At 40.6% G+C, this 14,472-nt stretch overlaps 1 protein-coding gene across 1 annotated transcript in view; it reads right to left on the bottom strand.

The window, feature by feature from the left end:
- Positions 1 to 14,472, bottom strand: part of LOC150075741 (vesicle-fusing ATPase 2-like) — a 243,134-nt gene that overhangs the window by 99,636 nt on the left and 129,026 nt on the right. Inside the window, exon 10 of the mRNA XM_090387859.1 lies at positions 6,986 to 7,185. Within this exon, the coding sequence (XP_090243985.1) occupies positions 6,986 to 7,185 (200 nt within the window). The remainder of the gene's footprint in view (positions 1 to 6,985; positions 7,186 to 14,472) is intronic.

Genomic DNA, 14,472 nt, shown 5'->3' with positions numbered 1-14,472 from the left:
TGTCTTTCTTTAGGTGCGGTCTCCATACTTGAACACAGTATTCCAAGTGTGGTCTAACATAAGCCTTATATAATGGGATTATCACGTCCCTATCTCTACTTGCAAAAGTTCGATAGATCATCGATAGGACACCATGGGCCTTCCTTGCAACCTGTTTACAATGCTCAGAGAATTTCATGTCTGACCGTATCGTAACACCCAAGTCCCTTTCCTCCAGTACTGGCTTTAGTTGAACTCCACCAAGTGAATAAGTTATTTTGGGATTACTGTTTCCCAGGTGTAATACCTTACACTTTGTTGGATTAAAGCACAGCTGCCATTTTTCTGACCATTCCTGAAGTCTATCTAGGTCTCTCTGAAGAAGCTCAGCTTGACAGTGATCATTAACTACTCTACCAATTTTAACATCATCTGCAAATTTAGACATCACGCCCTCTATCCCTTCATCAATGTCGTTTATGAAAATTAAAAACAACAGTGGTCCTAATACTGATCCTTGGGGAACCCCACTTCTTACATCAACCCAATCTGAGGAATAGCCATTTATCACAACCCTCTGCCTCCTGCCCTGAAGCCATCCTTCTATCCATCTAAGGATTTTCCCAGTGATTCCAACCTGTTCCAGCTTATAAAGCAACCGCTCATGTGGGACTGAGTCAAAAGCTTTGCTGAAATCTAAATAAACAATGTCGAAATTATTCCCTAAATCCAGCTCGTGAGTGACCCTTTCGAAATAGTGAACCAGATTTGTTAAACATGATTTTCCCTTTACAAAACCATGCTGAGTATCCTTGAGAATTTCAATTCGATCCAAATGATCCTGAATTCCACCCTTGATCATTGCCTCCATGATTTTCCCTACTACTGAAGTCAGACTGACAGGTCGATAATTTCCCACTTCACTTTTAGAGCCACCCTTATGTATGGGAGATACATTTGCACTTTTTCCAATCCAAGGGAATCTCCCCAGAGTCTAGTGATGCTCGCATAACCAGCCTCAGTGGTTCAATGCACTCGCTTGCCGCCTCTCTCAAGATTATAGGGTATATTCCATCAACTCCAGGAGCCTTACTGGTCTGTAGGCTTGAAAGTTTTTTCATTAAATAATCTTGCGAAATTTCAATATCATTAATTACATATTTTTTAACTTCGCTCCCACAATTTCCCATTGCCACAAAAGGCTTTTCATTTGTAAATATCGATGCAAAATAACTGTTGAGTTCATCTGCAACGGCAGCTGGTGTATTTATTACTATCCCCTTTCCCTTACGTAAAGGTCCGATCTGGTTTGTCCTGCTCTTCTTGGCATTTATATATGTGAAGAATTCTTTATCCCCCCTCTTTGCTCTGTTTGCTAGTGATTTCTCATAAACTGCCTTTGCCTGTCGAACCTTTTCTGTGGCTCTATTACACATCACCTTGTAGCTGTTATAGGCTTCAGTACTTTTTATTGCTCTGTAACTTTTCCATGCCACCTTTTTCTGCTCAAGTAATGTGGCAACTTCACTATTCATCCAACTTGGAACCCTTCTCGTGGAGTATTTTTTTAATGGTATATACGCATTCAAGGCATCTGTGATTAATGTTTTAAAAGCGTACCACAGTTCAATTGTATTCATTCTCTGCGCGATATCTACCCAGTTAATAGAGGCCATGTAGTACCTTAAGGCATCATAATTTCCTATTCTGAAATTAAAACCCATTCCTTTGCCTTTTACTTCTGCTACCTCTCTTGTCATCATCCACCGTAGAACTCCATGATCACTTCCTGCTACTGGTTCCTCTACTGTCAGCCCTGTTATGTCATCTGATTCATGTGTGATGATGAGGTCTAGGATATTCTTTTCTCTAGTACTTTCCCTGACATGTTGATACAAATAACAGTCATCTAGTTGATTTAAAAATTTTGTTCCCCATGTCGAGTTTCCTTCCCATTTACTCCAATCAATTAGAGACAAATTGAAATCACCCATAATAAGACATTGACGCTTACTTGCCCATTCCATTTGCATGTAGAGGCTTTTGTCATAGTCTTCACAATCACCTGGTCTATAGATTACTCCTACTCGCATTGTACCTTTGTTTCCAACTATCTCACACCATACAGACTCTATACTAGCATGTGAAATGTCTGAATCCGGGAAAGCTATCGTCGCACTCAGGCTGCTTCTGATAAGAAGCATTACCCCACCACCCCTTCTATCCACTCTATCCTTCCTAAATACATTATACAAGCCGTACTGAAACTCATCATCCCCAATTTCCGGGTGGCACCACGTCTCTGTAAGCCCTATTATGTCCGCATTACTTGTTTTAACCAGCAGTTCGAATTCGCTCATTTTATTGACGACACTTCTAACGTTACTGTATAAACAATTAAGATTTACTGTTCTTGTATATTTAACAACCCTAACACAACCCTTGAAGTTTTTTAGGCTCTCTTCCCTGATATTAGCTACCCGCTCACGTGAAACGTCTTTGCCCACAGAACATCTAGATAATACGTCGAGTTGGGGTAATAGATAAGAACTCTTAAGGTATGTGCAAGAGTTACATTGACCAATATTATCAGATAAACGCGTGTCAGTATTACCCACATCCCCCCTAACTAGCATTTTCCCTGAGCCTTTAAGGTATCCTCAATAATACTGGCAAAAACTTTTGCACCATCTTTGTTTAAGTGTATCCCGTCTCTACAAAACAAATTCCTTCTACCTACAAGTGTGGGCCATGCTGATAGAAATTTACCCCCTAAAGCCTTGCAGATTCCTTCAAGTCTTGAGTTAATCCACAAGGCTCTTAACATATACTCCCTCCTATCGTGTCTGGGCAGAATTGCAGACACATAGACATTATGGCCTAGCTCGCGACATTTCCTCAGCATGGTCCTGTATTTTTCCAACAAATTGTCAGATCGTGTACGTTTAATATTATTTGTTCCCACATGAATAATAATATTTTCTTTACCCCCTTTAAAATCTGACAGTCTGTTGGTGACATCATCAATCATCATCATCAAGTTGAATGCAATGTGCTATCATCAGCAAAACTATGGATAGGATTTCCAGTCAATGGAAGAAGATCATTGATATACAAAAGGAAAAGAGTGGGGGAAAGAACTGAACCTTGGGGGACACCGGCATTAGTGGAGAAGTTAGAAGACAGAGAGCCATCTACCATCACCCTAAGTGAGCGATCAGAGAGAAAACTGGATAACCAATTACTAAAAACAGTTGGCAAACCATAAGATGGAAGCTTGTTTAGAAGACCTTTATGCCAAACACGATCAAAAGCCTTTGAGATGTCAAGAGCAACTACTTGTGTTTCACCGAACCTTTCCATTGAAGTAGTCCATAAATGGGTAACATAAGTCAGGATATCACCAGTGGATCGACACTGACGGAATCCATACTGGTGATCGCTGATCAGACGGAAGGTTTCTAGGTAATTTAAGAGTTGGCGGTTAATTGATTTCTCCATTACTTTAGAAAGAGTAGAAGTAATTGCAATGGGACGATAATTGGATGGGAGGGATTTGTCACCCTTTTTAGGAACTGGCTGGATATGAGCAAATTTCCAAGCAGAAGGAAAAACACCTTTGGAATAAGAAAGTGAAAAAAGGCGGCAAAGAATAGGAGTCAGTTCAGGAGCACAGATTTTGAGAACAAGTGGAGAAATACCATCAGGACCTGGAGCTTTCTTAGCATCAAGATTCATCAAAATCCTTCTGATATCCTTTTGACGGAAGACCACAGGAGGCATTGAATGGACCGTGTTGGGAATGGTGGGAGGTGTTTTACCAAGTTCATTAATACATGAACTGGAAGAAAAATGGGATGCTAGTAGGTCAGCTTTATCCTTGGCTGAAGGGACAACAGAACCATCTGGTTTGGACAGAGGTGGAAGAAGAGATGGGCAAAAGTTGCGGCCAATAGCTTTGGCAAGAGACCAGAATGCTCGGCTACCATTAGGGCAAGAAGCAAGTTTTCTACTCTTAGCCTGTTCAAACTCTAGTTTGGACTGATTAATAACTGCTTTACAATTGTTGCGAGCTTTGGTGTATGTAGAAAATGATACTGAAGAATTAGAAACAAGCCAATTACGATATGCAACATTCTTCTCTTGAACAGCCTTAGCACATTTATTGGAAAACCAAGGTTTAGATAAAGGACGAGATTTTAAAGTGGAGTGTGGGATAAAGGATTATATTCCTGCAAGAATAATTTCACTGACACGATCTGAGCAAACATTGACATCAGAAGTTTTGAAACAGTAATCCGACCAAGGAAAAGAAGAAAAGAAGTCTCGCAGGTCATCCCATTTTGCATTCTTGTAATGCCAAACAACACGAGGTTGGGAATAGTCATGAGATAAAGGTTCCATTGGAGAAGAGACAATCACCAAGTTGTGATCTGAAGTGCCTAAAGGACCTCTCACTTCGACCGTGTACTTAGAAGGGTTGTTTGTGAGAAAAAGATCAAGCGTATTGGCTGTATGATTCGGATTGTACGGTATTCTTGTAGGTAAATGAACAATCTGTGCTAGGTCATTAGTAATTGCAAAAGCCTCAGCATCTCGACCTGCTGGGTCGGTGTGACTAGAAAACGGAAGCCAGCTGGACTTGTGAACATTAAAATCACCAAGGAAAATTACCTCACTGTTAGGAAAGTTGGACTGGAGAAAGTCAAGTTGCAATGAGAGGAAGTCAAAGAGCTCCAAGTGATTAGTGGAGTTGGGAGAACGGTAGAGACAACAGATGAATTTGACACAATGAGGTAGAGAGATTTTAAGCCAGAGAAGATCAAAGAGAGGAGATTCCAAATTGCCAAGTCTCTGACAGGGAATATCAGAACGGACATATGCACAAGTACCACCTTTGAGGCGAAAGGAATCATACAGCGAATAATCTGGGCATCTGAGATGAGCAGTAGTTGAATCAACCAATAACTGAGATTCTGTCAGAAAAAGTACACGTGGTTTGGCAGACTGCAAATGGAAATGGACATCGTTGAGATTAAAATTGAGACCACGTATTTTTGTGAAATGAATTAGGAAGTCCTTGGGAGGTTTAGATCTTTTCGCAGATAAGCTTGTTCTATTAGTTTGACAATTCATGGTGTATTCAATAGTAAGAAAAAGTGGGTGGGACATGCTGTATGAAGTAATGAAATTTTTGGATATGGCGTACATGTGGTAAGAATATACCCAGATCCTTGACATAACGTGGCCTCGACAATGCTCCCCGCATACACACTACTCGGACTCCCTCCAGTCACTATCTGGCAGAGTAGAGGTAGCAAGATTATACACTAGCTGATCCGGAAGCCTCCTAGAGAGTTACCAATAGGTTCGGTCCGATGTACTAACTAGTGGCCGGCCTGCGAACACCGTTTTAGAGATGTACCCTCGAAATGTAAGGAATATTGGATCTCACCAGGACGTTCATCATAACCTCAAAAGTCATCAATCATACTGCATGATGGAAGAGTTGACCGGAACTTAGCTCTAGAGACTAAACATGGGTTCCAGCACTTCAAGCCTCCAATAAGAAAAGTGGTGGTATTTCTCCGGTTGATGAGAGTCATCTACCACCTAGTACTGCCTGGTAACATAGAGGGGCTGCGTTCCTCCATGTGGTGTGGTGTGGGCGCCACACCTCGACCCGTGCTTACGTTGGTTCACACCTGGGTGGTCACCCACCATGTACTTGTGCATGGAGGTTATACCCAGGATTACTAACAGTCCCACCATCGTGAAGGTGCAAGCAGAGGATTTGGCTATCACAGACCGTCCGGACTTCGCCGAAATTGGGTCCACTTAGCATTAGCATTAGTAGAGGCATTTGATGCAAGAAAGCAAGCTTATGCAGCATCAGCCAAAAAAAAAAAAAAAAAAAAAAACCCACTTCCACTTCACCCCTCTGTTCGTTCAAAATACCTGTCCAGCTGAGCCTTAAACTTATTTAGGCTATCAACCTCCACCACAAGGGATGGCAGTCTGTTCCACCAACCAACCACCCGCTGGCTAAAGGCAAATTTCCGCACGTCTATCCTACATCTGTCTTTCCTCAATTTGAATTTATGCCCTCTCAGGTGATTTTTCTGAGCTAGAGGAAGAATCCCATCAGCATTGAGCATGCTTAAACCATTCAAGGCTTTATACACCTCTATCAGATCACCTCGCTGGTGCCTAGTCTCCAGACACTGTAATTTGCAAAACTTAAGCCTTTCTTCGTAAGAGCACCCCTTTGTTCCATTCACTAATCTTGTTGCCCTTCTCTGTACTCGTTCCAGCAGCTCTACATCCTTCTTGAAATGAGGCCTCCAGACCTGTATACAGTACTCTAGGTTTGGCCTGACCATTGCCTTATACAATGGAATAATCACCTCCTTATCCCTGCTGGAAAAATTCCTGTATATCATTGACAATACTCCATGAGCTACTCTTGCAGCCCGTCTGCACTGCTCAGAGAACTTCATATCTGCCTGCACAATCACCCCCAAGTCCCTTTCATTCTCTACCACTGTCAGTGTAGTACCACAGAGTTGATACGTTGCTCTGGGGTTCCTGTTTCCCATGTGTAGTACTTTACATTTGTCTTGACTTGACTTGAGTGTCACCCGAATATCAGTTCCATCAGCGTTTTAGACTCCCAGGTAGCAAGTACAGCTTGTCTGGCCTATTTGAGAGAATGTCTGTGACAACCTCAAGGACCAAAAAAAGGCAAAATGAAAGAAAGGAGCGTTTTAGACTCCCAGATAGCAAGTACAGCTTGTCTGGCATATCTGAGAGAATGTCTGTGACAACCTCCAGGACCAAAAAAAGGCAAAATGAAAGAAAGGTTACTAATATAACCAATGTTTTAAGTGAACAATGTATTAACTCTTCTAACTGAACTGGCTGTACTTGAGTATTAAAAAAAAAAGGCAAAATGAAAGAAAGGAGCATAAACTATCCAAATAAATTAAAAATAATGGATACATACCCTCTTTTCCTCTTCTTCTGCTTCAGCAAATAGCCTCCTGATGTTTGCTTCAGATTCTCCAACATACTTATCTAAAATCTGAGGGCCATTAACAATTTTTGGTTCTCGTGCATTCAGCATTTTTCCAATCTGACGAGCCATAAGAGTCTTTCCTGTGCCAGGAGGACCAAAGAGCAAAATACCACGCACATGTTTTAGACCTAAATATATGAGAAAGAAGTCTTATTGTAGGAATGAATTTCTACAGTATGATTATGGAAACATCACAGCTCAATATTATGCTTTGTAAATTAATTTGCATAATTACAGAAATGTACACTGCATTGTTAGTGTTAAATGGAAGTTGCACATAACAATTAAGAATAAGAAGTGTTGCCAAATGAGACCATACACTAGATAAATGCAGGAGTTCTGGCTTGTACAATGTTCAATGCAGGGTGAAGATACCTTATTATGAACTATATTTATAGCATGATGGGAATAATAATAAAATGAGGGAATCTGAACCCTTGGTCAGAATAAATAACATTGTCATAATAGAGCTAACAGAAACTTGAGGTCACTCAGAAAAAGGAGTTTCTGTTTCTGAGTGATCATTCAGCTGGTGCCTATACAATGTATTTAGGAAGGAGAGATGGGGAAAGGGATAATGCTACTTGTGAAAAACAGCCCATACACAGCAACAGCATGGCTTTCAAAACAGCTGGAGATTAGGCATATAAGCAGAAGGAAAACAGGAAGTTTTTGGGCAAAAATGATGCAAGAAAACAGTTTTTATAGTACATATAGTATCAACAACAAAAAAAAAAAAAAAAAAACAATTCACCCATCTACACCCTCCAAGAATTAATATAGTTTTTCCTGAAATTTACAAAAACCACCCACTTCCACAACGAGGGAACCATAAACATTTAGCTTATTCAATCCATTCAAGGCCTTAAACACTTCAAACTGGCCCCTCTCCCATAGGTGAGAGGGGCCAGAAGTCTCTAGAAGCTGCAATTTGCAAAACTGAAGCCTTTTTGGTGAGAACACCCTTTCGTTCCTCTCACCAATCTGGTTGCCCTTCTCTGCACCCATTTCAGTAGAGAATGGCAAGAATATATACCTAGCTCCTTGATATCATGTGGCCTCGACAATCCCGCCCCCCCTGCACACACACATATGCACTACTCGGACTCCCTCCAGTCATTATCTGGCAAATTAAAGGCAGCAAAATTATACACTAGCTGATGCGGAAGCTTACTAGAGTTACCAACAGGTTCGGTTTGGTGGACTATCTAGCAGCAATCCTCCAAACACTGTTCCACAGATATATATCCTCAAAATGGGTATATCTCTGAAACTCGTGACAGAGAATAAAATTGCATGGGATGCATATAAAATGTAAGGAAGATTGGATGTTGCCATGATGCCCATCATAACCTCAAAAGACAACAATCATTGTGCAAGAGACAGCAGAGGGTTTGCCTGAACTTTACTCTGGAGACTAAATATGGGTTCCACCACTTCAAGCCTCCAATAAGCAAAGTGGTGGTATTGCACTACTTGATGAGAGTCATCTACCACCTAGTAAAACATTTCTTTGACATCACAATGAAAGACATTGTTAATTACCTTTACGTATATGAAATGCATATACGAGAACAATGCTATTACCCTGCATTACTATTTTGCAACATATACTTCCACATGACGGCCTCCACAGCCGAGTGGTCAGGAGCAGGAGTGCAGTAGCACGCACTCTTTGAGTAGACCAGGGTTCAAGACCCTGACTGCTAAATACAGTTGATCTGCCAACCTGCACTGGATCAGCGTGGCAGATTATGGTCCATTTTCTTCAGCATGAATTGTTGAGGAGGCTTTCATCCTGCAGTGGGTCGATAATGGCTGCAGTTTACCTTTTTTTTTTTTTTTTTTTTTTTCCCCACAACACACCTGGTGGCCAATCTGTTAATGAGATTAACCAGAAATTTGCAAATTTTTTTAAAAGTCCAATTTTAACATAGTTTTATTTTATTTTATTGTGAAAAGAAAAATAGAAAAACTGAGTTTTTGCAAAAAAAAGATGAAGGAATTCTTTGTCAACTTTGTATTGAGGTTTAGTGGCGCATGGACGACGCAGGTCATAATGCACCAGTTCATATGGTGTGATGTGTTTCAGAGGTGTTTACTTTGGATTTAAATTGTTCCTTTTAACCTGATTCATACTTCATTGTGTTAGTCTGTTGTTCATGTTCACTTCCTTAGAGGAGGTGGTATAAATTAATAGCTTTAAGGAAGTGGAAAACATCTATCAAATGAACTAATGAGACTCGTGACAGAGAAGAAAATTGCATGGGATGCATATAAATTATCAAGGGATGCATATAAATTGTTGAAGTTAAACATAAGAAAGGCTCTAAAGAAAGAACTAATAGATTAACAGTAGCCACTGGCAGAGGTGAAAGTGATTCTTGCACTGCTTCTATTGGAATGAGCCCCAGCCTGGAAAATAAGATGCAGGATATTTCAGAGACTGCTGGGAATCATTGGGATACAAATAAACACATAGGTTGTGTTAGGGTAGCTAAGAAAAAGAACAGGTGCATGTATACTTGCATGTACACTAATGCTAGGAGTTTAGTAAATAAATTTGATGAATTTGAGGTATTGCTCAAAACATCAAAGGCAGATATTGTGGGGATTTCAGAGACGTGGTGTCACACAGACATAAGGGATGCAGAACTGGAATTTGGAGAGTACAATGTCTACAGAAAGGATAGACAGGGTAGGATGGGAGGAGGGGTTATGCTATTAGTTAAGAAATACATAAAATCAGAGGAAGTGAAGCCAGTCGACATTTCTGGACAGTGCAGTATCGAGTCAATTTGGTGTGACATAAGCATTGGGAGATCAAAATTGAGAGTAGGAGTGTGCTATAGGCCTAATGACTCTGATGAGTATAATAAGAAACTGTACAGGGAAATAGAGTGGGCCAGTAAATCAGAGTCTTATAATGGGGGATTTTAATTTCCCAGATATTGACTGGAATTTGGGGGCTGGTCACTCACACACTAGCAAGGCTTTTGTGGATTTATTGGATGATTGTTTTCTACATCAGCATGTTCGAGAGGCAACTAGAGGGAGTAATACTCTTGATTTGATTATCAGTAGTGATTCTTCATGCATTAAGAATCTGCAGGTAAATGAACCACTCGGTGGCAGTGATCACAGTGTGCTGAAGTGGGATTTACTCAAAGAGGTAACTACCATTAGGGGTAAAGGGAAGGGTTATTGCTTTCGTAAAGGCGACTACGATGGACTGAGACAGTATTTAAATTCTATACAGTGGGACCAACTGATGATGTTACCAACAGCAAATTCAAAATGGGAAGCATTCAAAGAACTTATCTTGGAAGCTACTAGGCTTTACATACCAACTAAGAAATATTGTTCAAGGTTTAGGCCTAAGTGGATGTCAGATGAACTAATGAGACATATGGCAGAGAAGAAAAATGCAAGGGATACATACAAATTAACACGTGACACAGAAGCCTATGATAGATACAAGTTTATCTATAACCAAGTTACAAAGGAGGTTAGGCAGGCGAAGGCAGATTACGAGAAATCGTTGGCAAGGGATGCAAAGAAAAACAGCAAAGAGTTCTTTACTTATGTAAACTCTAGAAGGAAGGGGATGAATCAGATTGGTCCACTTGTTTTCGATGGGTCAACTGTTGATGATCCTGCTGAGGTAGCTAACAAACTGAATGAATATTTTGCATCTACATTCACACATGAGGAGTTATTCAGCGAGGGGAATGCCAGAGGTGTATTCAACTCTGGCAGTAAGCTAGAGAATCTTGTAATAACTGAGAGTAAAGTGGAGGAGAAATTGTTGAAGATAAATACAAGAAAGGCACCTGGGATCTATCCAGTTATATTAAAGGAGGCAGCAAAGGAAGTAAGCAAACCCTTAGCCATAATTATGAGAGCTTCCTTGGACTCAGGGGAAGTACCCATGGACTGGAGATGTGCAAATGTGACCCCAATTCACAAAGGAGGATCAAAGGGTGACACAAGTAATTATAGACCTGTTAGTTTGACTTCTGTTCCTGGAAAATTAATGGAGGCACTGGTTAAAGAAGCACTGCAGGATCATCTAGATAAGACTTCAGTTATAGCTCAGACACAGCATGGTTTTGTTAAGGGGAAGTCTTGCCTGACCAATTTGATTGGATACTATGATGCAGTCACAAAAGAACTGGATGCAGGGAATAACTTTGATATTATATACTTGGATCTTAGAAAGGCTTTTGATACTGTTGCACATGGAAGACTGCTGCACAAATTGGAGAAGTGTGGCATTGGAGGCAAATTGCTGCTATGGATAAAGGGGTGGTTGAGGGGGAGAAGACAGAGAGTGGAAATCAATGGACACTGCTCATCGTGGACTAATGTTATTAGTGGAGTCATTCAGGGTTCAGTATTGGGTCCATTATTGTTTTCTATATTTATAAATGATATTGATGATGGTATAACAAGCTTAATGTCCAAGTTTGCAGACGATACGAAGGTTGGCAGGGTTGTCAAGGACACTACTGACACTATGCTACTGCAACAGGATCTGGAAAGGTTGAGCAGATGGGCTGAGAGGTGGCAAATGAAGTTTAACATTGACAAATGTAAAGTACTACATATGGGAAACAGCAACGGCAGAGCAACGTATCACCTCTGTGGTACTACACTGACAGTGGTAGAGAATGAAAGGTACCTGGGGGTGGTTGTGCAGGCAGATATGAAGTTTTCTCAGCAGTGCAGATGGGCTGAAAGAGTAGCTCATGGTGTATTGTCGATGATATATAGGAATTTTTCTAGCAGGGATAAGGTGGTGATTATTCCCTTGTATAAGGCAATGGTCAGACCACACCTAGAGTACTGTATACAGGTCTGGAGGCCTCATTTCAAGAAGGATGTAGAGATGCTGGAACGAGTACAGAGAAGGGCAACAAGATTAGTGAATGGAACAAAGGGGTGCTCTTACGAAGAAAGGCTTAAGTTTTGCAAATTACAGTGTCTGGAGACTAGGCACCGGCGAGGTGATCTGATAGAGGTGTATAAAGCCTTGAATGGTTTGAGCATGCTCAATGCTGATGGGATTCTTCCTCTTGCTCAGAATAATCACCTGAGAGGACATAAATTCAAATTGAGAAAAGACAGATGTAGGATAGACGTGAGGAAATTTGCCTTTAGCCAGCGGGTGGTTGGTTGGTGGAATAGACTTCCACCCTTGTCATGGAAGTTGATAGCCTAAATAAGTTTAAGGCTCAGCTGGACAGGTATTTCGAACGAACAGAGGGATGAAGTGGAAGTGGTTATTTTTTATTTATTTATTTTATTTATTTTTTTTTTGGCTGATGCTGCATAAGCTTGCTTTCTTGCATCAAATGCCTCTACTAATGCTAATGCTAAAAGGCATCTGGGATGGATGGGATCTATCCAGTTACATTAAAGGAGGCGGCAAAACAAATAAGCAAACCCTTAGCCATAATTATGAGAGCATCCTTGGACTCAGGGGAGGTCCCCATGGACTGGAGATGTTTAAATGTATCCCCAATTCACAAAGGGGGATCGAAGGGTGACACGGGTAATTACAGACAAGTTTTTTTTTTTTTTTTTTTATGGAAACCCCAAACACGAAAGGTATCAAAACCTATAGTACTTAGTACCGTGCATGGGTTGAAAGAGAAGTATGGGGATGATGCCGGAAACTTTGCTCTAGAGACTAAACATGGGTTTCACCACTTCAAGCCTCCAATAAGCAAAGTGGTGGTATTGCACCGGTCGATGAGAGTCATCTACCACCTATGATTAGTTTAAATTCTGTTCCGGGTAAAATAATGGAGTCACTGGTTAAAGATGCATTGCAGGATCATCTAGACAAGACTGCAGCAATAATTCAGACACAGCACGGGTTTGTTAAGGGAAAGTCTTGTCTGACAAATTTGATAGGATATTATGATGTGGTTACAAAGGAACTGGATGCAAAAAATAATTTTGATATCATATATTTGGATTTCAGGAAAGCTTTTGACACTGTTGCGCATGGAAGACTATTGTACAAATTGGAGCAGAATGGTATTAAGGGTAAGTTGCTACAATGGATAAAAGGATGGTTGAGTGGGAGAAGACAGAGGGTGGTAATTAATGGGTGCTGCTCTTCGTGGACTAATGTTATTAGTGGAGTCTCACAGCGTTCGGTGTTGGGTCCTCTGTTGTTTTGTATATTTATCAATGATATTGAAGGTATAACAGGCTTAGCGTTGAAGTTTGCAGATGATACAAAGGTTGGCAGGGTTGTTAATGACAGTAATGGCAGTGTGCTACTGCAACAGGATCTAGATGGGCTAAGAAGTGGCAACTGAAGTTTAACCTTCACAAATGCAAAGTACTGCATATGGGTAGAAGTAACCCCAGAAAAATGTACCAACTGTGTGGTACTACACTTAAGGTGGTAGAAAATGAAAAAGACCTGGGAGTAATTGTGCAGTCAGATATGAAGTTTTCTAAGCAATGCAGACAGGCTGCCAGGGCAGGTCATGGGGTTTTGTCAATGATATATAGGAATTTTGCTAGCAGAGAAAAGGAGGTGATTGTCCCTCTTTATAAGGCAATGGTCAGGCCACGCCTTGAGTACTGCATACAGGTCTGGAGGCCTCATTTTAGGAAGGATGTAGATTTGCTTGAGCATGTACAGAGAAGGGCAACAAAATTATTGGTGAGGGGAACTGAAGGGATCCTCTTACCAAGAGAAGCTTAAGTTCTGCAAATTGCAGTGGCTGGAGACTAGGCACCGGCGCGGTGATCTGATTGATGTGTATAAGGCCTTGAATGGGTTGAGCAAGCTGAATTCTGATGGGATGCTTCCACTTGTTCTGATTACAAACCTAAGGGGGCATAAATTCAAATTAAGAAAAGATAGATGTGCGGAAATTTGCCTTTAGCCAGTGGGTGGTTAATTGCTGGAACAAACTTCCATCTGTCGTTGTGGAAGTTGAAAGTTAAATAAATTTAAGGAGGAACTGGACAGGCATTTGGAGGGAATGGTGTTTTTTTTTTTTTTTTTTGGCTGATGCTGCATAAGCTCATACACTTGCTTTTTTGCATCACATGCCACTACTACTACTTGATATGCCTTTGTAATTTACTGTCCATCAAGCTCCAGGAACCTTATTTATTTTTATGGGTGATTTCATTTACATTCTCTTACATTTTTCTCTTAAATATCAGAAAATGATTTTATTCCCATCTAGAAGCTGCTATACATATGGTATCCCTGACTTAAAAACTTTTTTATGCATGAATGTAGATGCAAAATAACTAATGAGTATATTAACAATCTGAACAGGAGCATCAATATAGTAAACCCTCAATGCAATAAACTTCAGATCTAATAGACAAAATACATTTGACTAGCACCAGAGTACCACTATATAGTCATTTTA

This window comes from Mastigoproctus giganteus, chromosome 13, assembly GCF_048544385.1.
Source record: "Mastigoproctus giganteus isolate SK-2022 chromosome 13, ASM4854438v1, whole genome shotgun sequence".
Lineage (NCBI taxonomy): Eukaryota > Metazoa > Arthropoda > Arachnida > Uropygi > Thelyphonidae > Mastigoproctus > Mastigoproctus giganteus.
Note: the sequence above shows the minus strand (reverse complement) of the source record. Positions and strands in the feature narration are given on the sequence as shown.